Here is a 25,081-nt window from a genome sequence, read left to right on the forward strand (position 1 = left end):
AGAAATCACTGGACAGGCCATGCCCACAAACGATACCAGAAGACACTCTACATGTGGCTTGCTAGTGTGAATGTAGGGTCCGAGTCCGAAAGGCAGAGTATGTACTGTTATTATCTACAAAAAGAATATGCAAAGGTATATTTTCGTAAAGTTTTGCCACAGAACATGCTATTTTGAATTTTAAACGCGATATTTTACGGCCAGTATCTGGCACCTATCTATTTGAACTGCCCAATAAAATTACATTAAAGAGTCTTCAAGTGCAAAAACACGGCTGAGGGCGTATAATGACTTGACCTGTATTTCAACCAGGGTACTTATTAAAACGTGATTCCAGCGAAATGATCTGGAACCATCCAAACATATGACTCATTCAGGAAAACTCCCTTTTTTAGCTCTGGACAGAGTGGAATTGCTTCTCACGGTGTCTAAAAGTAAGATTCAGCTCCTCCACGCTTTCAACCTGAAGCCTAAACAAAATTCCGTCAAAACCACATGTTAGGACTAATCATGGTGCATATGTAATAAAACTCACATGACAGTTGCTGGCTGGATTTAAATAAACTTTTTTCTGTGGTGTGTCCTTTATAGTGGTCACACTCATGATGCTGTCCTGCCGTGACCCAGTCTGTGTTTGACATTAAGTCATTTGTGCAGAACAGACGGGAAGAAATCAGACGTAAAAAATATCTGGCAATTACTGACATCCGAAACAACCCTAATTCCCCTGAGATACTGAATCACTCTACTCTGTGCTACTACAGTCACTGAACCTCTGAACAAATAGAGTTGTGTTTTTGGACCTTGCACCTGTTGAGTTCATCACTGGGAAGTGTAGTCAAACAACGCTCATGCAGTTCATAAACATCTGGATGTCGTGAGAGTGCAAAAGTTAAGACACGAAATCATTTTATTGCATTGACACTACTTACATAAATGCTGAATTTTTCAGTCTCCAGGTTGTGCAATGAAGTCAAATAAATGCATTTTCCCCGTCTCCAGGGCCAGAACTGCCAAAGTTGTCAGAATAAAGCTGAGAGCACACTGCAAGACTTACAAAATCTCAGAAGTAGTTTGGTAGATGTCGTGGTGTGCAAACTACGTGATTGGTCTCAGACGAAGCGCCCGCACACTACATAATCTTTCACCTGAAAAGATCGCTTCTGAACCATGCCGTAGCCCCAAAATACTGCTTTCTCATGATTCATTTCCGTCCATGAGAAAGCAGGATTTGGGGATATGGCATGTTTCAGAAGGGATCTTTTGAAGAAGAGAAAATGTGGAGGAAATATTGGTTGGGAAGATGCAGGCAGTGGAGATTGTCTGTTCTGCAAAGAGAACTGGAGGTATAGTGCAAAAAATTTAGCCGCACTACAAATGCACCAGCAGGAATTATGCCATGTATCGTGTCCCCCCCCCCCCCATGGCTATTCCTAAAAACCATTTGGGTAGGACATGGCAACTCATTTCTTATATAAGCTTTTATATTATTATGCTTACATTTTGTCCTCGTCTTCTTAAAAAAATCGATGGCTAATTAAGTGGATTTGACCTGCTGGGTATGGCAGCAGATGGATTCGATTTCGTCTTGGACTCTCATTGGCTGTTTTTCATTGCTGTGCTTGCAACTAGTCAAAGATAGGTTTACACTAAGAGATTCTTGGCCAAAAATATTAAACATGCTTGAGCTGAGACAATTGCGTCGCTCAACTGCACACGCTACTGTGATGGTTGGCCAGGGTACACTGGGAAATCAGGGCTAAAATCATGTAGTGTGCACTCAGCTTTAATTACTAAAATGACATTTAGTTGGTCAGAGATTTTAAACATTAACTTGAAAATATTTGACATTAACCTTTTGACAATACAATGAAACCAAAATACAATAATATTTACTGGCAACATTCTTAAACATTATTGATTCTGCAACACTGTGTCTTCTTTATTCTCTTAAACGTTAGCTTAGATTATGAAAAAGTTTACCATAAAGCCCTTTGCAAAAGCCCGTTAAAAAAAAAAATCACTTTGACACAAATAATCATTATGAATTTATAAAATATTCAAGAAATATATATATGTTAATAATACTATTTAATTAAAAAATATTATTTAATTAATTTATATATTAAAAAATGCTACAAAATGTCCTATTTTCTGATCTGTAGTGCATGGGTGGGCGTCTCCCTGCCAAAGTAAACAACAGGTGAACAATGTTAGTGCTGGCAGGAAGAAAAAAAGAAAAACTTCATTTTATTTCCCCAACATCTTAAAAGTCATCATGTAGTGTGTTGGTTTATTTTGTACTTATTAGCAGCATGGTGCTTGGGGGAAAAGCAGCAAAAATCCGGTAAAATCATAGTTTGCGTGTACTCGTAGTTTTTTGTGTGCATGCCACTGCTACTTAAAGCTAGTTTAAAAACATACACTTATCAGGAGATTAAAGTAGATTAAAAACTAATTTTATTTGCATTTGATTTAATGGCCTAATACTGAACATTAGTAAGCGGCTTATTTGTAATTGACGGGTGTAAGTTTTACCGGGGGGGATGGTGGCTTAATGGTAAGCATGTCTGCCCTGCACCTCCAGGGTTGGGGATCTGACTCCCGCCTCCACCCTGTGGGTGCAGAGCTTTGGGGGTTTCCTCCAGAAACTTCAGTTTCCTCCCCCAGTCCGAAAAAAACATGCGCTGTAGGCTGATTGGCATTTCCAAATTGTCCATAGCATTTGAATGTGTTTGTGTGTGTAATTGTCCAGGGCGTCCACCACCTTGTCCACCAAGTTCCCTTGGATAAGCTCCAGGCTCCCCACGAGCTTGTGTAGGATAAGCGGTACAGAAAACGGATGGAAGTTTTGCCAGCAAGACCGAATCAACCTTGTCCTATTTATCCATTCATAACATTGTGAGATTTTTATCATACAAACATGAAAAACAATCTGAAAAGTCAGAATCTGTAGTCTTGGCTTTTCAATGTACCCATGTGTAACGAGTATTATAGAATACATAACTATAATTAGACAATCGGATGACTGATCAGATGATTTAACGTTAAAACGATTATCTCGGCTGTAGTGTGGTCATTGTGCTAATTCTCACTTCTTTCACTGTTTAACTAAAAAAACTAAACTATTACCACACATAAAACACATACACGGTAACCAATTCATACGAGACGCAGTGTTGTTCATGCTCAGGAACAAAGAGGCTGTGTGAGCTGTGTGTGTCAGTTCAGTTTCGGCAGCTGGGGTAAAAGGGTAACTGACTTAAGCTTTCAGCCAAATTTAATTTGGTACTTTCCTAGACCTGACGTCGTCTCTAAATATAGCCCTGCATATAACCCGAAATGTTTAACAGGAAAAAAAAAAAAAAAAAGTTGTGGTGCTAAATTCACCACAGAGGCTGTAGCTCACAAGAAGAATCTAATAAAATAATGTTTTTTGGATTCAGTCGTGGAATAATTCTGACTATAAACAAAAGCATATGACTAAGATAACTCTTTTGGTTAAATGAAACCATGAATTAAATGAATGCTGCCTTCTTGGTGTGGTTCGTTTGGGCAGGTGTTAAAACACCAAGCAATCTCACTTGGACAAACTCCAACACTTCCTGTGAGAGGTGATCTTTGTCTGCTTCCAGGTGAACCACAGTGAAGTTCTATTGAAAGTGAGATTTACCCAATTACAAGAAGCGAGCACTAGATAAAAGGATTTTAAAAGGATGTTTCCAAGCTCCTGTGCTTGTTTTTTTTTTTTTTTCCACTTACATTTGTGGAGCATTAAACTGGATCAATTTCAATTTCGCTTTAATTCAGACTAGGCAAACAGTATGAGGTGTGCCACGTATCGTTTACTGTAGGGTATTTCCACGTGTGCCGTTGGGTATTTCCACGCTAGACTTGCCGTTTAGTCAGAGATTGTGAATTTAGCCAAAATAGTGATGAAAACTCAGCTTGAAAGTTTAACAGACAGCCCGAAGAGCTGAGGAATAGATTTTCCTTCTTTCCATTACTGAACGTTTTGATTCGAACGCTAATCCAGCAGGGAGTCTGCATACGTTATTGATCAATAAAACAGGAAGAAAAGTGTGAGGTGATGTGAATGTGAGTGCAGGTTACCGAGCCAGACCACATTCCACTGGAAACGCCAAATGGCAGGCCAGACCCACTGAGCCTCCTCATGCGTCATTCTGTTGTTATTGTTACATTTGTGGCTTGCTTTCGGTTGGCTTTTTTGGCCGATTAATTTCTAAAACATAACCATTGAGTGTGGGAGGTGGAACAATATTTCTCCCACAGTGTCATGTCGGTGTGCGTATGTGTGTGTGGGAGCGTTAAAGAGCGAGGGTGTTTATTTGTTAAGAGGAGGCTGTATGATCATATTTTGGGAGTGGACTCGGTCATGCCTTGTTCCTTGTTCGCTGGCGTTAGTAAACTGTATTTTGACTGACGGTCCGTGAAGTCAACAGCTGGTTGATGACATCATCGCTGTAGCCCAGGATGCCCTTTAGGACCTCGACTGTGTGCTGACCAATCACAGGGGGCGGAGCTGGCTTGTCAAACTCAAAACTGTTGAATCGGACAGCAGGACCTGCGAGAAAAACAGCTGAACTTGTAAAATGATTCACAAATAATATTTTTTTCCATCATAATTACACAATATATGTGTTATATGCCCTGTGATGGACCGGTGTCCCATCCAGGAGGAAATCTCCCATCTTGCACAGTGTTACTGGGATTGGCTCCAGATCCAGCGAAATCCTGATCAGGTTTAAGCAGTTACTGAAGATGAATGAATGAATGTTTATCTTGTCCTCTTCATGTCCACTTAGTTAAAAACAGCTTTAAATAATAGACGACATGTATTTGCCACATACTTTCATGCAAATTTTGGGCTATAGCAAAAAAAAAAAAAAAAGACATGCATAAACTACGATTAAACATATTTACCGAATAAATTCCTCAACGCGCATCAAAAAAGGCGTGTGACTTCACCTCAACAAATCACATGATGGGATAATTGGCTCAGAAATGTACAAATTTGTATGGATACTTTGTGTCAGTTTCCCTGGACGTGACGATTTTGTTCTCTTGAACACATGGGCAGAAAATACCACTTTATTCGCACATGCTTTATGCGATAGTCCGATTATTCACATAAGTTACATTCGCAACTTGGATGGAAACATGGCTAGAGAAACACGACGAAGCCAGAACTTAAATAAAGTTAGAAATTAGTGGAAGTCGAAACAGGTGTGAGTGATCAGTTGATCAGTGATCAGTCACGTGACATGGTCATGTGATATGCTAGGGCTGACAAGTAATTTAGTTCTTGTAGGCCATTTTGTGGCTGAAACTAGCAATTACATGACACAATTATCAGCAATGTCTTCTTTTTTTTCTGATTTAAAAAAGGATAATGAAACCCCCAAACTGCAGTGAATCTGTACCAAATCAATTTTTTTTCACATTTAAATTGAACTGAAAACATTCTCCTTATGATTGGTGTTTCTCAGATGATTTGTATTGCTATTCTGTCCAGGTGAATGAATCTGTGAATATTCATAGGAACACTAAACGTTGCTCATACCTCAGTGCCGAGTGGTCAGAAGGTTTAATTTAATTATCTAGAACAACAGCTCTGACCATCAGTGATTAAATCCAGATCACAGGTTTATATTAATGCAGTCTCTAATACAGTCGTGTTGAAAAATAAGTACACCCCATGGAAATTGTCGGGGTTTTTATTTATTTATTTATTTATTTATTTTACATATTTGGACGAGCAAACATTTGATCATCTTTGAAACAGCGCCTATTAATAAAGTTGATATACCGTAATTTCCGGACTATAAGCCGCTACTTTTTTCACACGCTTTGAACACTGCGGCTTAAACAATGATGCGGCTGATTTATGGATTTTTACGGGCTAACGAGTTTCATGCCGCCAAAACATTTAGCCTCGTCACATCGGACCAATGAAATTACCGAACAGGTCACGGTGGACCAATGAAACTGTTCGAATTAAATCAAACGCACTCACACTAAATTCTTCAGATCAGTCATTTTGTACTTCATGCACACACCCTCATCATGGAAAACACACGAAGAAATGCATATGATGCAGCTTTCAAGTTAAAGGCGATCGATCTGGCTGTCGAAGAAGGAGATAGAGCTGCTGCACGTAAGCTTGGCATCAATGAATCGATGGTGAGACGTTGGAGACGGCAGCGTCAAGAACTGACTCAATGCAAAAAGACGACAGAAGCTTTCAGAGGTAAGAAAAGCAGATGGCCCGAACTTGAAAACGTTCTTGAAGACTGGGTGAACACACAGTGAGCAGACGGCCGAGGTGTTTCCACTGTGCAGATCCGACTGTAAGCCAAAACAATCGCCAATGAAAAGAAGATGGAAGATTTTAGAGGTGGACCATCGTGGTGTCTCAGATTTATGAGACGAAAAGGCCTGTCCATCAGGACACGGACGACTCTGTGTTAGCAACTCCCTCCGGACTACGAGGAAACAGTTACAAACTTCCGCAAATTCACTCAAACAAGGATAGCCGAGAATTCCACCGGACCAGACGACGTCATAAATATGGATGAAGTACCTTTGACGTTTGACCTGCCTCTTACTAGGACTGTTAACAAAAAAGGTGAATCGTCCGGCAAGCTGAAAACAACTGGCCATGAGAGAACGCATTTCATTTGTGTTCTGAGCTGCACAGCATCCGGACAAAAGCTTCCACCAATGGTGATTTTTAAGCAGATGATTATGCCAAAAGAAAAACTCCCGAAAGAAATCGTCGTGAAAGTCAACAAGAAAGGGTGGATGATAGAAAGCGTAATGAAGGAATGGCTGACAGAGTGCTACGGCAAGCGACTGGGGGGATTTTTTCACAGAAAAAAAGCATTGCTCGTTTTGGACAGCATGAGGGCCCATATAACAGATTCTGTGAAAGCAGCCATCAAGAGGACAAACTCAATTCCAGCTGTGATTCCTGGGGGCACAACGAAGTATTTGCAGCCACTCGACATCAGTGTGAATCGTGCATTTAAAGTGGCACTCCGAGTTGAGTGGGAGGCTTGGATGACTAGCGGCGAGAAATCATTTACCAAAACTGGCCGCATGCGAAGAGCAACTTTTGCTCAAGTCTGCCAGTGGATCCTAACAGCGTAGAGCAATGTCAAAAAATCTACTATCTAATCTAATACCAACGGGTTTCGAATGCTGCGTGATGAAGAGGACAGCACACGCTCAAGGGCGAATTTGCCTCGAGACGTAAGTGACATTGAGAGCGACAACGAAAGAGAGACTGAGGAAGTGTGTGACGAAGTACCGGTAATTCTAAGGCTGTTCAATTCCGACACTGAAGAAGACGACTTTAGTGGTTTTAGTGCGCAGGAGGAAGATGAAGATAGCGATCAATGACTTTTCCTGGTAGGCAACTGTATTTTTAATTTTTTTAACCAGCCGTGTTACAGGCACTGTTCGGAAAAAAGCATTTACGGTACGTATTTAATTAAAAGTTTAAAAAAAGCTTTATGTATAACATCTTTCTGTGTAAATATCTCATGTTACAACGTGGACACCTGCGGCTTATAGACAAGTGCGGCCTATATATGTACAATTTTTTTTTTTCTTTTTAAAGTTAGTGGGTGCGGCTTATATTCAGGTGCGCTCAATAGTCCGGAAATTACGGTACTTGAACAAAACCACAAGAAAAATTTGCTTTTTCAATCTTTTCTTAAACAGAAATATCAATAGATGTGATATTCTTCTGTGGAAAAAGTAAGTACACACACTGCCTCAGAAGCTAGTATTGCCCCCTTTAGTAGAAATAACTTCTTGTAGGCGTTTTGCATAATTATCCACCAGGTTTGCTGGAATTTTCGACCACTCTTCCATGCAATATTATTATTAAATATGTACACGTTTCAAAAGCGACCCCCCCCTCCACCCCCACCCCAAAGGATTCAAATCCGGGCTTTGACTAGGCCATTCCATAACCCTTTATTTCTTCTTTTTGAGCCAATCCTTGGTGGATTTGCTAGTGTACTTAAGATCATTATCCTGTTGAAAGGTCCAACTTCAATTTCTGGACAGATGGCCTCACATTATCTTCAAGCACTCTTTGACGTGATGCAGAATTCACAGTTGATTCAATGAATGCAAGCTGTCCAGTCCGTGAGGCAGTGAAGCAACCCCAAACCATAACCTATCCACCACTGTGCTTCACAGTTGGTATGAGGTGCTTCTCCTGCAAGTCATTTGAAATCTGCGCCATTTGTAGATGATTTTCCTTACAGTGGAATGATGTATTTCAGATAATTTGGAGATCTTTTTAAATCCCTTGCCAGACTCACAGGCATCCACAACCTTTTTTTTGAACGCCTTACAGATCTCTTTAGATTATTTAAAAATGTGTAATTGTCGATATGTGGGACTTCTCATTGAGCAGACATTTATTCAACATTTTTGGAAGGAGTCTTCAGTCTCAGGTAAAGCTGTAACTAGGTTCTCCGCTATGGGAATGTTTTCAGAACAGATGAAGATTTTGACTTGAAAGAAAAGCTTGTTATAATGTAATGAATTTGGAACAATCCCGTTTTATGGATGTTTTACAATATTAAACATAACTATAGACCGATAAACTACCTTTAATAAAAAATAGCACCTGAAAATTGCTGTTGTACAAGAGAAATAAAACACTTGGGGATATGCTGTTATTAGAAAATACCCAACTTCACAGCACCACATCAGTGATTATTTTCCTATTACAGCACGCTCCCAAGTGTTTTCCAAATGAATAAATCCACCCTTTTTCTGTCCTACACAGGGTTGCAGGGAACCTGGAGCCTATCCCAGAGGAGACGGGGGACACTCTGGACGGGAGGTCAGCCTATCGCAGGGCACAGTCGCATACCCATTCACACAATACGGACAATTCGAAAATGACAATCAGCCTACAACACGTCTTTGGAATGGGGGAGGAAACCGGAGTTCCCGGACGAAACCCCCGAAGCATAGGGAGAATATACAAACTCCCAGGGCAGAGGAGAGTTTTGAACCCCCAACCAAGGTGTGCGGCAAATGTGCTAACCACTATCCAAGGTGCTTGGAAACAGGCTTAAACACCCCTTAAAGAAATATAGTTGATGATAAAAACGGATGACACTAAGCAATCATAGCGTGTGACTCATTTCCTTGTAGTCATGCTATTGCAATCATTAGGCGGCATTAGCATATACCCGTTTCCATCTTTACTTGCCAAAGCCTCATTAATTTTGCTGAAACTAATTACCAATCCACTTCTGACAAAATATCCAAGACAGATGCTTGTTCAGTGAACAAACCAAGAGTGAAAGACTTACATTCATAAATCATTTCACGCAATGAAAGGTTGTGACCCCCCCACAGACTCTTTTACTATGCAGAAGAGGCCTTTAGCACTTCTTTCCTCTGTGCTTTGCGTTTTCTCCAACATGCCAATAGGTCAAACCCACCGCAGACTTTACTGGCACTCCAGAAATATGCTCTGATGCTTTCCCTCCACCATTTATTCCTTCTGTACTTCAGGACAGAAGGAACCTCAACACATGGATGAGTCATATGAAGATGCATTAGAGCAGCCATTTTAGGTGAAGGAGCCACAACTCTGTCTCTTGCCTCTGTGTGCTATTTATAACTGGTTCCTGATGTTCATTTTCATACACTGATGATACAGGAGAACATATGTAGGTAAAATGGGCTGGATGCCACTAAGATAAAATGATATTGTTTACAATATGCTCAGGAAATCAGGAAATTATGATAGGCCAGATAAATTGTGATGTTTACTAAGGTCTCGGTTTGCTAAAAAGGATTTGAAATCCACACTCCTGTTGGATTAGAGGTTATTTTAATCCTCATGCAGGGAGAACCACATTCTCACTGGAATCCTCAGATCTTCAGGAGATCCTTAAATGTCACTGAATCATAATATATTAATAGCACTAAATCATGAATAACATATTTCATGACAGTGATGTGTTCTAAAGTGGGTTATATAAGAGAGTCCAATCATATTTTAGGCTCTAAATTGAAGCTTGGTCATGCACATAGTACTTTTGTATAAGCACCATCAATTTTTCATACAGATGAAAGCAAGTAGAAAGCCAGTGGAACCCTTTTCTGGTAGCAAAGAACCCTTAGGTATCCAATAAACCTTCACCTTTTAGTCAAAAAGAAGTGAATTTTTTAATAACACTGTCAGGAAAAAAAATGGGTTCAAGGGTTCTTTAAGCATTCAATGAGTTCTACACTCTTAAGATACAGGAACCATATGAGTTCCTCAGTTGTCTCTCTGGGGAAACCCTTAATACACACAAAAAAATTTTTTTGAAGCCCCAAGGTTTCCTCAGTTGTCCATTTATGGGAACCCTTGAAGGTTCTAGGTTGAAAACTGCAGCAGGGTTTCCCTTCCTTGCCACCCTCTTCTTTTACTTTTTTTTTTTTTTTTTAATCATCTGGTACAAACCTGCAGGTCATGGTGGCTTAGTGGTGAGCACATTTGCCTCGCACCTCCCGGGCTGGGGGCTCAATTCCCACCTACACCCTGCATGCACAGAGCTTGCATGCTCTTCTCAAGCTTCAGGGGTTCCTCCACCAGTACAAAGGCACGCTTTGTAGGCTGACTGCCATTTTAAATTGTGTGTGCGATTGTGCCCTGCAATGGGTTGGCACCCTATCCAGGTCTGTTCACTACACTTGTTTTTCAAGGGTTCTTTAAACATTCATTGAGTTCTAGGCTTTAAATCAGCATGCACAAAGAACTCATGCAGTCTTAAAGCCTTACAAGTTCTTTTCTTCAGCCTCTGGGGGACCCTTAACGGATCTGCGTAGAACCTTACAACACTGTTTCCTTATCAGGAACCTTTTTTTGGAAGCCTGGAACACTTAATTGTGCAATTTCTGTTTTTCACTTTAGTCCAGCTTCACTGCCTTCATTCATTCGTTCATGTATTCATTCATTCATTGGTTGAGTTTGGGATGACTATAAGTTTCTGCATTACAGAAAAAAGGTATCTTTAAGGGTTCCTTGAAGTTTATGCTTTAACTTGAGATGCATAAAAAGAAAACTCAAACACACTTAAATTTAGAGGCCTTAAGGCAGGGGTCCCCAAACTAGGGGTCACAACCCCATGTGGGCTTTTTGATCTCCTCTTTTGTTTCATTCACTTATTTTACAAATGAATGTTAGAAATATAAAAGGCAGTCACATTCAGAAAAGCAACGTTTAAATGAAGTGTACATTATTGTAGTCTTTTTCACAATCCGCACACGCTGTGCTATAGTTCAGCAATAAAAATGGACAAATTTCCCAGTCATCGAAAGTTTTGTCTCAAATCACATACTTACGTACAATTCAAAACTGTTACTGAGTATTAACATTGACTGGTTTTCCTATTAAGGGTAATGTTTGAATTTGAAGAGTTTTTGATTTGATCCACAGTCTAAATTCATAATGCCAGTCTCAAGGTTTTAATAGAGACATCAGTGTGTTTAATGTCACTGTGCATTAATAAAGAAAAATTGCTAAACATTTTACAGTTCGACTTGATGGACAGGGAGGTTTTGGCTCTGATGTGCCATCTAGTAAATGCTTTTAAAACCTTTTTATTTTAAAAAAAAAAACAAATGTACATAAGCTACGCAGGCAAGTGTGTGAACAGTGCCGCTCGTAGTAGCGCGGTTTCTGCTTGTGCATGGAAGACCGGAAAGTCAGCGCAAGGAATATTACTTTGGCTTTTATTTTATTTTTTTTTTTACACACATATATGTTCAAATGTTACAGTAGTCCTATATTATAAATCAGGAATAAAACAAAATGTAGGGTGGTCAAGGCTTGGGGTTACAGAAAATGTATCATTTTTGCTTGTGTCTATGGGGGAACCCTTAAAGGTTTTATGTAGAACTCTGAAACCGAGTGTTTCCCCATCAGAAATGGATCGAGTTAGAATTCTTTTTTGAAAGCCAAGAACCCTTAATTATCCAGTGAACCCTTAAAGAACTCTTTATTCTAAGAGTTTAATGCAAAACCTTCAACTCATCTCAAAAAGTTCATACCAAAATGTTATAAAATAAATGAGGGAAAAAAAAAAAAAAGAAAAAAAAAACTATGAGGATGGAAAAGAGGCAAAGATGGCCTAAAACAAAACCAGAGGCAGCCCGGCGGCACAGAGTGGAGGGCGAGACGGCCGTTAAAATAAAGGCAGAAAAAGGAGGGAACAGCAACATTCGAACATGATTGTGTGCGTGTGTGTGGTTTCGCAGCCTCAGCAGTTAGGAGCGATGCCCTAACCACATCCTCCGTCTTCTCCCTCCCTCTCTCCTCCCCTGCTCCTCGTTCCTCTGCTTCTGCTCACAAGACCACGGGCCTGTCGTCATCTTCAGCGCCAACATCTGCTTCTCCTCAGCCCTGTACCCTGGCGAGGGAGGGACACGCTCCTCTCTCCTCCGCAGGCAAGGTTCAAGGGCTTCCTCTCCCTCTTCCGCAACAAAGCCCTCTCTGTCCTCTCCTCCTGTTCCATACTGGATCCGTTCACTGCTTTCTTTTCTCTCTACTCATTATTTTTATCTGCAATCTATCTATAGCCATGTATGCAAATACGCCAGCATGACAGGTATGCAAGGGAAAAGGATATTTCCCCCCTCTTGCCATTATAACATACATGCTACAAGTTTGTGAATATTGGCTTCATATTGTGTTACTCAAAGGTAGTAATGATTCCATGTAGGATTTTTTTAAAAACAACAATAATGCTGTATAACACTGACAATGTTTTATAAATAATTCATTTAATAACTCAATCATGTTATAAGTATCCTTTATAATACCATGATGTACATTTATAACTAATAATGAGGAGTTTGTTGCTGTTCCATCCTCTGATTGAAACTGTTAGATCGGATATTAAGTTTTTGGGTTGAATAATTCATGCAATGCACTTGTAATAATTATAAAAAAATTTCTTTAAGGGTTCATTGGATAAGAAACTTCCGACAGAGGTTCTATTTGAAACCCTTTCTGATAGGGAAACACTATTTCAGGGTTCTACAGTTAAACATTTAAGGGCTCCCCCATAGGGACAAACAAAGATTTTCCAACAGTGTCTATGATTTTTTTTAAGCATCTGAATTGACACCATAGAACTCAAGCAGCATCAGCTTTACCCTATAGTACATAATTATAAAGCGAATATAATTAATGCATTGACATGTATGAACAATAATAAACATTCTAAACATTTATATATCGAATGTCATCACTGATTGCATCAGGTAACATTAAGAATATGTTAAATCATTCGTTAGTAAATTCCAGGAGTCATTTAATTCCAGATTAATAAAAGAAAACAACAACGTGAAAAAAAAAAAAAACATACAATAATACAGTTGGAAAACTTTAACATTAACAATAATAAAAGCATACTAAAACAAGGGCACACTTTTCCAGGGACAGGAAGCTTTCTCAGAGGCTCCACATACAGGATGTCCTTTCCATATTGTGAAGCAATCAGTAATGACATTTTAAATATTTATAATGTTTTATTAACTGTTAATATACTGTATATTACAGCTGCTCATATATATATATATATATATATATATATATATATATATATATATATATATATATATATTCTTTCACCGGTAATTATTAGCTATAAAGTTTGTAGTATATCATATCATATGGTACGATAAGTTATGAAAGAATCATTTATAGCACTTTATTAGCATTTTATAAGGCGTTATTAAAAAAAGAAGTTTTTTTTTTTTTTTTTAAATGCCTATATTTATATTGGAACTTTGTATTGTATATCATAATCAACAGTTATATTGATTCCATATGAGCTTTATGGAGTTGCTATAAGTGTTGGTGCATTTGGATAAAAGCGTTAGGCAAAGGAGTAAATGTACTGTAAAGAAGTTTTTCTGAGGTTAAAAAAAACTCCACCATGAAGTTCTGTAAGAGACTTCAACTGAGCTAAATGGTTTAGGATTGATATGAATGCTGGCAGCCTGTGAGAGTCTGATTGCATGTAAATATCAGCATTCGAGCATGAAGCACATTTGCTTTCTTCTCGAGTATATGCTGGGAGCGTAGTTTTCCACAGAGATCTCCTATGGCATTAGGTACACCAGCACTTGGCTTTCATTCCTGCACTGAAATCATGTATAGGTCATGATTTGATCTGAAGGCTACTGCCATTTCCATTGCCTAAAATATGAAGGTTTAGTGCACATGTTCCAACCCTCTCAATGCTATCCAAGTCCTGAGTGAGGCCTTGATGGCTCTGCAATGTTTCTCGGACTCTGAATGGTACTTGGTTCATCTAACAACATGGACAACATAAACAGGGTTTAAAAAACAAACAAACAAAAAACCTCAACAACAACTGGAATCAAAATCAGGACTAGGCATACCTATTAGAAACCCTATTTTGGGGTTTAAAGGCTATGAGAGAGTGAGAATGCCAGAAAACATAAAAGGAAAGAAAGAAAGAAAAGGATCATGAGGCTCTATTTCTCTGCCTCTGTCTGGCTCTTTAGCTATTTGATGGAGCTGTGGTAACGATATTAGCTGCATCTTTTCTCAATGGCACAGACAAAGAGAAGGAGAAGTAGAAATGTGGGAGGTTTTAGCTTTGCTGATTCATTATCAAGAGCAGGTCTAGGGCAATGTATGCTAGGAAATGATTAACCCCCCACCGTACTGTTTGTTGTCTGGAGTGAGTAAGTATACAGCTATCTGTAAGGAATCATTGCCGGTTCTGCATCGGTGGCATAAAAGAAGAGCGAAAGAAAGAATTTCCAGTCAGTGTGTTATGCCATTGGCTAGAGGGGTAAGAGGAAGAACCTCTCACATGCAATGGAATGGTGAATCGACGGCTCCTTTCATCTGCATAAAAATGGATCAAAGCTCAGGATTTAGGGTAAAAAGCATGTATAATTAAGACACTGTGTGGGTGAAACCTTTACAATATCCTCAACAAGTTTATCAACTTCCTCTGAGGACATTGTGTATGAAATAAAACGCCACAGTTTGCTGTTATAGGAAAATCAATGCTGCAAAACTGGAGGAATTGTTGGTTATTTCCCAATAACAGCAGCATCCGTGGCATTTAATTCTTCTTATACTACAACAATTGGCTGATGGTAACAATTTTCATTAATTAAAGAATGATGCATCCAACGTTTCATCCATTTATCGTTATATTTAATGTTTTGGAACGTCTGCGGAGAGAGTTCATTTCTGTTATCACTTATGTTACAGCAACAATAAACAGACACCAGTCATTTTTTATCTCTCACATTAACTTAAGGCAGCTTGCAAGGCTCAAAGCCCTCTGACTTAAAGACCTTGTTGTCTCTGGAAACGTGAAGTTACAGTTTCTACCTCTGACTGTTACAAAGCACTGACGCTGAAGACTCCTTTTATAAATTTTAAATAAGCATCACCTCTCAGAAAAACTCATTTCAACAAGTACACCAATGTAAAAAAAAAATATATATATATATATATATAGCTATACAAGTCCCTGTGTAAATTTTACAGTAGAAAGAATAATGTATTAGAATTACTGTAGCAGATTAAAGCTGTCAGAAATAATCAACACCTTTTGACCAATCAGAATCAAGAATCCAATCGCGCTGTGGAATAAATATCCTTAATGTGACATAAGAAGCTAAAAGATAGGAAATACGTTTTCGTATACTGCATGTTATTTGATAGTGTAGATGAACACAGAGAGATCGCTAATAAATTTTTCAGGTTGAACATCTCCAGGTCCATCTACTGTACATCCTGGTCCTGGTTGTAAATTCTCCTACTCACTCCACAAATTTTAAGCCGAGAATTTGACGAACATTGCCAAATTTCGGCTGTGTATCTGGTGAGCTATTTTATACAGCTACATTTCGGAGCACTAACCAACTGGAAGATCCTGTACAAGGCCAGCTAGATTTTCCCTCTCCGTTACTTCAGTACATGAGAGACTCCATAACACTACATATCCTTTAAAACCCCCAGCCTGTAGAAATAAAACAAGATAACAACAGCATAAAACATCATTCTTAGTAGTTTTTGACAGTCTCTGGCACAATATTGCATTTATAGTCAACAATGCAGCCAAAAACACGTCAGGTTTGCAGTTTCAGAAGAGAGAGGCTTTGCTGTGCCAAGTCTTACTACTATGCTGTTATTGTGGATAAATTGGAGAATTGATGACTAAGATCCACGTAATGTGCAAACGCGTTCCAAAGATGATCCATTCGCATTCTTAAAGTGATATAAACCTCGTAATTATAATGATCTATCTAAAAAAAAAAAATTGTTAAATTAGACCTGCATTATTTCCATGCCACTGGAGACATTTTACACCAACATATTACTCGAAGTAGAAAAGAATACAAAGTTGAAAAGTTGCATTTGTTTTGATATTGTTTTATGGCTTAATCATACAATTGCAAGATGACTCCATATAATGCTCAAGTCTTTTACAGAAAAATATACAAAAATACAAAAATAAATATAGAGGTGCCAATAAATAGGACACAAGATTATTGAATATATTTGTATATTGTGTTAAATATATAATTATATTGTGATTATTCAGAAGGCTGACTGAAAGGCAAATCACAGGCTAATATCAATGCGCTCGTTTCTATGGTAACAGATAACTTGCATAGTGTAAGCCAAATAATAAATGGATTAAAAATGTGCTATTTAAGAGACGGGGGGGGGGGGGGGGGGGGGGAATGTTTTAGAATTGTTGATTTGGTGAAATTTTGTGTAAGGGGAAGTTTATTTAACATTTATGGAAGGAGTCTCCAGTGTCAGTGCTTTTGTAATTAAGGACAGAGTGCTTTGAGCCTTTATTTCCTTGATAACATATTTTGTCTTATTAACTTTAAACGCATAACCAGATTCTTTAAAAAAAAAAAAAAAAAAATACAAGTAAAATTTAGACAGAATCAAAATTAATATCATGCAATTTTAAGTTAAAAAAAAAGTCTTAGGCACACTATTTTTTTTTAGTACAAACTTTGTTATAGATTTATTTCTTTTATGACGTCTACATTCTTGAGTCAGTACAAAAACATTTTAGATTCCCATTAGATTAACATTGATTTTCCAACACAAAATTAAATGTTGCAGAAAAATGTTTATATGTCAGTAAAGAAAGCAGCATGTTATGTAAGAGACCACTTTTCAGACAACAACAACAACAACAAAAAAAAAAAACGAATGAAGGCTGCTGGGTTTCGCTGCAAAATTTAGAAGCAAGTGTGACAAAGTCTCAGCTCATTTCCTGTACCTGAGAGTACTGACTAACAAAGGAGTACTAATTAACTAACAAACAAAGGGTCATCACACCAAAAACTGACTTCATTCATTTATTTTCGAAGGCATCTTTGCTCTACAGCATTTCTTTGCATGTGCCTAAAACTTTCATACAGTACTGTGTATATATATATATATATATATATATATATATATATATATATATATATATATATATATGTATATATATATATACACACACACACACTCACACTCACACACACACACACACACACACACATATTTTACTAAAATATAAATAAGCGCCTTAAACTGACTGTTAAAGTGTGGACATTATGCACGAAAGGGTTAAATATTACTATAAATGGCTATAAAGTGTGTCCTTCATTCATAAATGATTGTAATTATTGGTAAATTGCTGTCACATAAGAGGAATAAAACACTTCAGGATGTGGGGTTGTAGGAAAGTGGTAACGGTGTTCTGCTTCACGTTACACCACCGCGTCGATGATTATTCCCGATAACAGCGTGGCCTTAGTGTTTTATTCCTTACTTACTGCTTGAAGCAGACAGTTAAACTTTATTATATGAGTGAATAGCTATTGATACCAGAAATTCTGGGAAGCACTGCAATTTGTCTTTCTTTTTTATTTAAATAGATCTAAACACTTTCATGTACAGTACATCAGGAGTTGATTAAAGTAATATTTAGGTGAATGACCTACATATACACCATTTTCTCTGCTTCTACAGTTTAAAGACAGTCTGCTTTTCCTCTCTGCACTGGCTCTTTTCCCAGAGTCAAACTGCAGAAGGAAAAGAGTAGAGCGTTATTCATTATCCCTCCCCACATCCTCAGCGACGATGAGGTCCATCAGCTCAGACCCAACATCTTCACCAGAGGCGTTCTGCATCCACGCAAATCTTGACCTTCTGAGTCTCTGTAATCAGCCACCCCGATTCCTTTTAACTGCTTATTTCACCTTTAATGGGCGTGCAAGAGAGGAAATGGATCAAAGGTGACAGAGACATAATGAGGAGATGAGGGAGAGCGAGCGAAAGAATAGAGGCTTTCAAAAAGTCCACCAAACAGTACCGTTCGGGAAATGTTGCAGTCCACCGTCAAAGCTGTGGCGTGATCATTTTTTTGTACCAGCTTCCAAGGTAAAGTATATGTGTAGGTGGTGAGGATTTAAAAAAATTGCAACCAGATGAATTCATTCATGGTATCTGGGAAAGGGTGAGTCAGTTCTGCTGTTCTTTCACAAAGGTTAAAACAAAACTCCATTCATTCGAGCTTGTGTGTTGTGCGTAATGACTGCAGGAGTGGATGCCAAATTAAGAATTGGGGAAATCAAAGATTTCCAAAAGAGCAAAGTTCAAAGTAGTGTTAACATTCCTCTGACTTGGAAAGTTTTTTTTTTTTTTTTTTGTGTGTGTGTGTGTGTGTGTGAAGAAAGATGCTCAAATCAAAGCTTAAATTCTTAGTTCTCAGGACTGGTACAATAGAAGCTTTATGAACCATACTGTTCAGATTAAAGCAAACATTTCAACCTTAAAATAGTCAGGGATATGATTTTATTTATTTTCCATTACATTTATGTATACATTTATACCACTACACTGTGGAATGCTTGAATCTGATTGGCCAAACGGTCGGTGTCGATTAATTCATTACTGCTTTCATTCTAATAGGACAAACTTCTAACCAATTTTTAACCACTTGCATAGGAGCATGTGTGGCAGACTTTCCAGATAATTTTTTTTTAAAGCATGTGTAATCGTTCGAACATTTTTGAAAGATTTCTTACTGTTTTGTTTTTTTTCTTCTCCAACAGTTTTTTTGTTATTTCACTCTGCATCACCTATGTCTTTATATCACTTAACCTCACTGTGTATATACTTCCAGTTTCTGTTCTCTTTCTGTTTCTGTTCGTATTTCTTGGTTCTTGTCCCTTGCATCTTGTGTATTTTGTGCTTTTCGCCAGTCTAGTTAGCTCACAGGTGTTTTCCTTTGTATTCTTACGTCTGTATTACACTTACGTTTTTTTTTTCTTTTCTTAAAACCTTTATGCACTTGTCTCCAAATTACTCATACGTCCTTGTTTTGAGCGATCACAATAACATTCAGAAGTAAAGCTTTCATTTTTCATGAGAATGTCTTCAGGACGGAGGATTTTGTGCTTAATAGTTTATCGGTAACATGAGAAGATCATTTTTTTTGTCTTTCTGTCTTATTCAAAAGAAGCAAACAAAACAAGAGAGGCTGGTAAGGAAGTGACCGTTTATAGCTTCGCAAAACAAGTTTATTTAATCCGTGAAACAAGTCGGTTCCTGTCATCGCTTACGTAACGTAAATGTGGAACGTAATGTGTAACTGTAAACTGACAAAACAGTATGACTTCTCGTTCATTAGTAAATAAATAAACAAGCCAGTGCACTTGCTACTAAAGTGCTCTGGTATGAAAGGAATAAAACTCTTTGGGATGTGCCGTTATTGGGGAAAAAAAATTATTTGGGGGTGGTAACAGAAATTCGTCTTCTTCTTCTTATTATTATTCATTTTTTCTGCACCACCATGCCAGATCATGTTTTACTCCTTACTTAAAACCCTGTATAATACCATATCATTAAGTGTATGAGCCTCTGTATGATGACTAATAGATTTTGGCTGCCAATCAGCGGATTATAAACAAAACCATCTGCACATCACCAATAACGCATGCAATTGTATCATGTGTATCATGTGACCACGGGAATGGTGTCCCTCTTATCACCATTTAAACCTTGTATATTCATATTTTAAACAAACCCTTTCAGATCCTTCATTGAACAGTCATTAATAACTAAACCTCTCCTATAGTCAACAGAACTGCCTCAGTGAACTGAGAGGCTCAATGAGACTCAAAAACTCAGGACTATTTCAAAAAGTAATATTTCTACACTAAAGACAGTGCTACCTGAATACGATGGACATCCACTCTGACCCTGACCGGGATAAAGTGCTTAATGAAGATGAATGAATGAATGAAATAACGAGTCTAGGTGAAAATTTTCAGATGACTGTGTGAAGGCGTTTGTGTGCATGGTGCTTTCTGTCCTCGTGTCTAGTTTACCTCGGATAGACTGTGTAACCGATGCCACCTTAATGATAAAGTACTTCCTGAAAATGAATGAATTAAAAATAAACCAGTTTGTTGGACTTTTCTTTATCCTCAAACAAGTCGAAATCGACACCAACAGCTTTGATAAGGATGCCTCTGCCACAAAAAGCGTCTAGTCCTTCTTGTTACTTATTTGTGTGCCAGAACTACACTTAAAAAATAAATAAATAAAATAGAGTATACATGAAATGTGAAGGAAGCTGAACTATTTCAGACATTTCACCTTGCTGTGACCTTGACCCTGTTTGGATTAAATCCAAAATTCAACCGCCTAATCTTGATGAACACATCTGGATGGGATAGAATGATGGAGTGAGGGTAAAAATCAGGGCCTTGAGATCCTAACCATAATGGTGTAAGTAACATCTCTAATGTAATGAAGCGTAAGATGAAAACTATTTCAGAAATTTGACCTTGCTATGACTTTGACTTTGACTAAAAAACTAATAATTATGCCATAAGCCACATTTTAAAAATGTAAAAATAAATAAATAAATAAATAAATAAACACATACAGTACTGTGCAGAAGTTTTAGGCACATGCAAAGAAATGCTGTAGAGCAAAAATACCTTCAAAGTAATGAAATTAAATGTTTCTAAATATTTTTTAAAACATACCGTAAAGAGCAGTAAACAGTAGTAAATGAAACAAAGGCAATATTTGGTGTTGTAAAAAAAAATTTAAATAGTAGTCTCCGGTAAATTAGTGCAGTTTTCTAAGAAATTTAACTGGTAAGTTTTATTGAGCATCGTGCAGAACCAGACACGGTTCTTCTGGAGACTTTGACTATCACACTTGCTTCTTATTTTTGCAGTGAAATCCATCAGCCTTCATTGTGTTTTTTGTCTGAAAAGTGTTCTCTTACATAATATCCTGCTTTCTTTCTCTAACATTTAATTGTGTGCTAGAAAACTAATGTTTGGGAATCTAACATGTTTTTGTACTGACTCGATAAGGTAGACGTCACCCAATAAATAAATCTATAACAAAGTCTGTACTAAAAATAAATAAATAAAATAAAATAGGGTGCCTAAAACTTTTGCACAGTACTCTATGTAAAAAGGAAATCACTTTAAAAAAAAACAAAAAAAAAAACGGAAGTCTGGTTTAAGAATATCTTCTAACTCATTTGTTCCATACACAGACCCATGTGTCCCAAAAAGACAGAGAGTGACGCTCTAGATCCTGAATGAACGATGAGAATATGAGCCACAGTGACAAGTTCTACGTCTTTCCTTTCCTGGGTGGGGGAAAAAAAATAAATCACCTGTCAGTACACATGCTATCCCGACCCTTCAGGGGACCGCACTAACAGTGTGGTGGGGTTGTCCTCCACCCAGGGTCCCGTCCTCTCACATCTTTTCCCTCTATCTGATTACATTTCCCACTGGATCAGAACTTTTCACCCTCTAATTGATCCCCGGTGCTGAAACGAGAACTCCATAGTTGGCACTCATTCTGAGTGGACATGCTGTGCGTGTGCTGTATTTGGTTTAATGATGACGGCACTTTCTCTAAAACACATTGAACACACTTGACAACTCTAATGTTGAGCAGCAAGTCTAAACATGTTGGGAATTAAGGAAATGAAGATGAATGTGGTCGACATAATGCTTAATGAAACTTTATGAATTTATAACTTTATAGTAGATGACCAAATACTCCAGAGTGGAAAATTGAACACAAGTGGATAAATGATAAACTCGACAACTCGTCCATCAGGCAAGTGAAAGCTCCAGTGTAATGCTCAGTCTCATGGGTTGGTTGCCTGGAAACCTAAATGACTAGGCTAAAAAGCTAGCATACCTAACGTCATGTAACGACATTTAAGGAACGAGATAAGCGTATAAAATACAGACATAGGGAAATGAAGGCATATATGAATACTCCTCAATAAGTTTTGACACATCAGTGGTGAATGTTTTGTTTAAGAGCTGTGGTCTCTCCTCAGTCTGGCTAGCATTTCATTTTCCCTGTACATGTTTAATTCTAAGGTGACTGTGCGGACTACCAGGAGAGTTTTATGATGGTTTTCACGAATGTTTCCATATATTCAATTGAATCTGTAAAGCACTTTTAACAGTGGGCATTTTTCACAAAGCAGCTCTATAGAAACATATAAATTCCATCCATCATTCTTCTATACCGCTTTATCCTTTTCAGCATCATGGGGAACCTGGAGTCTATCCCAGGAAGCATGGGGCACAAGGCGGGGTACACTCTGTACAGGGTGCCAATCCATCGCAGGGCACAATCACATACACACTCACACACCCATTCATACACTACGGACACTTTGGACATGCCAATCAGCCTACCATGCATGTCTTTGGACTGGGGGAGGAAACCGGAGTACCCGGAGGAAACCCCCGCAGCACGGGGAGAACATGCAAACTCCACACACACAGGGGCACGGTGGGAATCGAACCCCCGACCCTGGAGGTGTGCGGTGAACGTGCTAACCACTAAGCCACCGTGCGCCCAAATATATAAATTCAGGAAATAAAATTTAATTTTTTTTTTTAAAAGCAACAGTGAGATGATACAAAGAAGAAACCTTGAGAAGAACCAGACTCAAAAGGGTGACACCGGGTACAATTATAAATAATTCCCTTCTATAACTGTACTACATGGTCAAATAGTGCAGTTGTATATCCAGGAAATTCATTACAGTTTTCACATGACGTCTATTCTGTTGAAGTTATCAACGGTTCACTGATGGAGACTTGAGTGCAAAATTGCTCATAGCAATTGCAGTCCTAAGCCACCGTAGCAAAACTGTTCATATCGATTGTAATCCAAAGCCATCTTCATGGTGTTTAAGTGGTACCATCCACAGTAATCTCATTCATCTATAGGCTGTCCATGTGGGCCCATCCTCAGCAGTAGCGAATATTTCCCAGGTGATGGAAAAGATCATCTGGCATGTGTAGGTTAATTAATCCAGCTAGTAAAACTCATTCTATCAGCAGTCAGGACGATTCCTAGGCAGATGTCTGTAATGCAGAACGTGGTGGGATTTCGAACAAGTAGTGCATGATATATTTACAGCAATGAGCAAATTTGGGCTCAATACCTCAGCAGTACGAACGTATAAAAAAAATAAAGAGACAAATTATAAACGACATAGTATTTGCCATGAATTTACTACATCTGTAGTAAAGAGGAATCACATATGTAGTAAAATACACGATTTCACAAACCTGGCTTGTGCTGTGAGTGAAATATAGTTCGGGTTTGGGTTTTTTTTGTTGTTTTTTTTTACTCCTCAAAGTAGAGGCATTCATTCAGGTTCAACGACAGCGCTCTCGGAGACGATTAGTAGGATTACCCTTGGGATCAATTTGAAAGAAGGTAATTAAAAAGATTGAGAGGGTAAAGAAAATGAGCTAGCACTAGCTCTCTATTTTATGCAACTGTAAAAATATCATGGCACACAAACATTACCATGACTCGAGCCGTAGCATTTCAGCCTTAGGAGCTCAAGTTAATGGGCAGGCTTCACAGCGCCCGGAAACCCAGCTAACAAGGTGCTTCTGCCAAGGCTCTTTTGTTTAAATAAAGGGGTTTATTTTGGGAAATTCCTCACAATGCGCTCTTTTGCACGCTCACTAAAGAGGCAGCATTCCACAATCAATGGCACAAAAACACCTTTAAAGTGCATGCAGAGGATGTAACAGGCAACATAAGAAGGTTCTCCTGATATACGTTTGCTGGCTTGGTTATTATTTCTATATCATATCTATAGCAGTTATTGAATTCTCAAATATGACTGTTTGAAAGTAGTGATTCTTATTTGTTTATTAACGACAGCAGCTCTGGATTGTCAATTGAAATCATTTAAATCAGGTTTATATTAATGTGCTCGTTCTAATGCGCTTCTATAGTAACCGATAATTCACACGTCACATAATACACGCCTAATGACAAAAAAGTGATTTTTCAAAATGTCAAAGAAAAACCTAGAATTATTGATATGGTCAAGCGTTCTGTAAGGAGATTTGATCTATTTAACATTCATGGAAGGAGTCTCCAGTGTCAGTACATTGTAACGGTCAGATTTCCACCATGGGAAAGTCTTCACTTTTTAGTTTGTTATTAACATGACGAGCTACAGTATATATACCGCTATGGTGTATGAGATATCAGGAACGACCTTGCCTTGTATTACTATAAAGAGTTAAAAAATTATGATACATTATTCGTTAATAAATTACAAATTTATCAGCAAGAATCCGTTGGAAAATTTCTGTTGTATAATAGGAATAAAACACTTTGGGACATGGTGTCAGAGGAAAATAATCATCTTCAGGGTGTAACAGTAACGCCGCTTCACGTCAGGCTGCATCACATTACTGAGTCCTTGATTATTTTTTTCTACAACAGCACAACCCGAAGTGTTTTATTCCTGGCCTGATATAATGACCAATTCTGCTTTTGAAAATGAATGAGTAGGTAGGTAAACCGGTCCAAGTGTTTATATAATCTGATAGTTTTCTGTCTCACATTCCTGGATGAAAATGTTTTGATCTTTGCTCTGACGCTCATTACATAATGTTCCTAATTGTACTG

General features: G+C 38.2%; 1 protein-coding gene across 1 annotated transcript in view; it reads right to left on the reverse strand.

Moving 5' to 3' along the window:
* Nucleotides 1-888: 888 nt before the first annotated feature.
* sugct (succinyl-CoA:glutarate-CoA transferase) overlaps nucleotides 889-25,081 on the reverse strand; it is a 122,132-nt gene continuing 97,939 nt past the window's right edge. The window contains exon 14 of the mRNA XM_053636353.1: nucleotides 889-4,585. Within this exon, the coding sequence (XP_053492328.1) occupies nucleotides 4,422-4,585 (164 nt within the window). The 3' untranslated portion in view covers nucleotides 889-4,421. The remainder of the gene's footprint in view (nucleotides 4,586-25,081) is intronic.

This window comes from Ictalurus furcatus, chromosome 1 (assembly GCF_023375685.1).
Source record: "Ictalurus furcatus strain D&B chromosome 1, Billie_1.0, whole genome shotgun sequence".
NCBI lineage: Eukaryota > Metazoa > Chordata > Actinopteri > Siluriformes > Ictaluridae > Ictalurus > Ictalurus furcatus.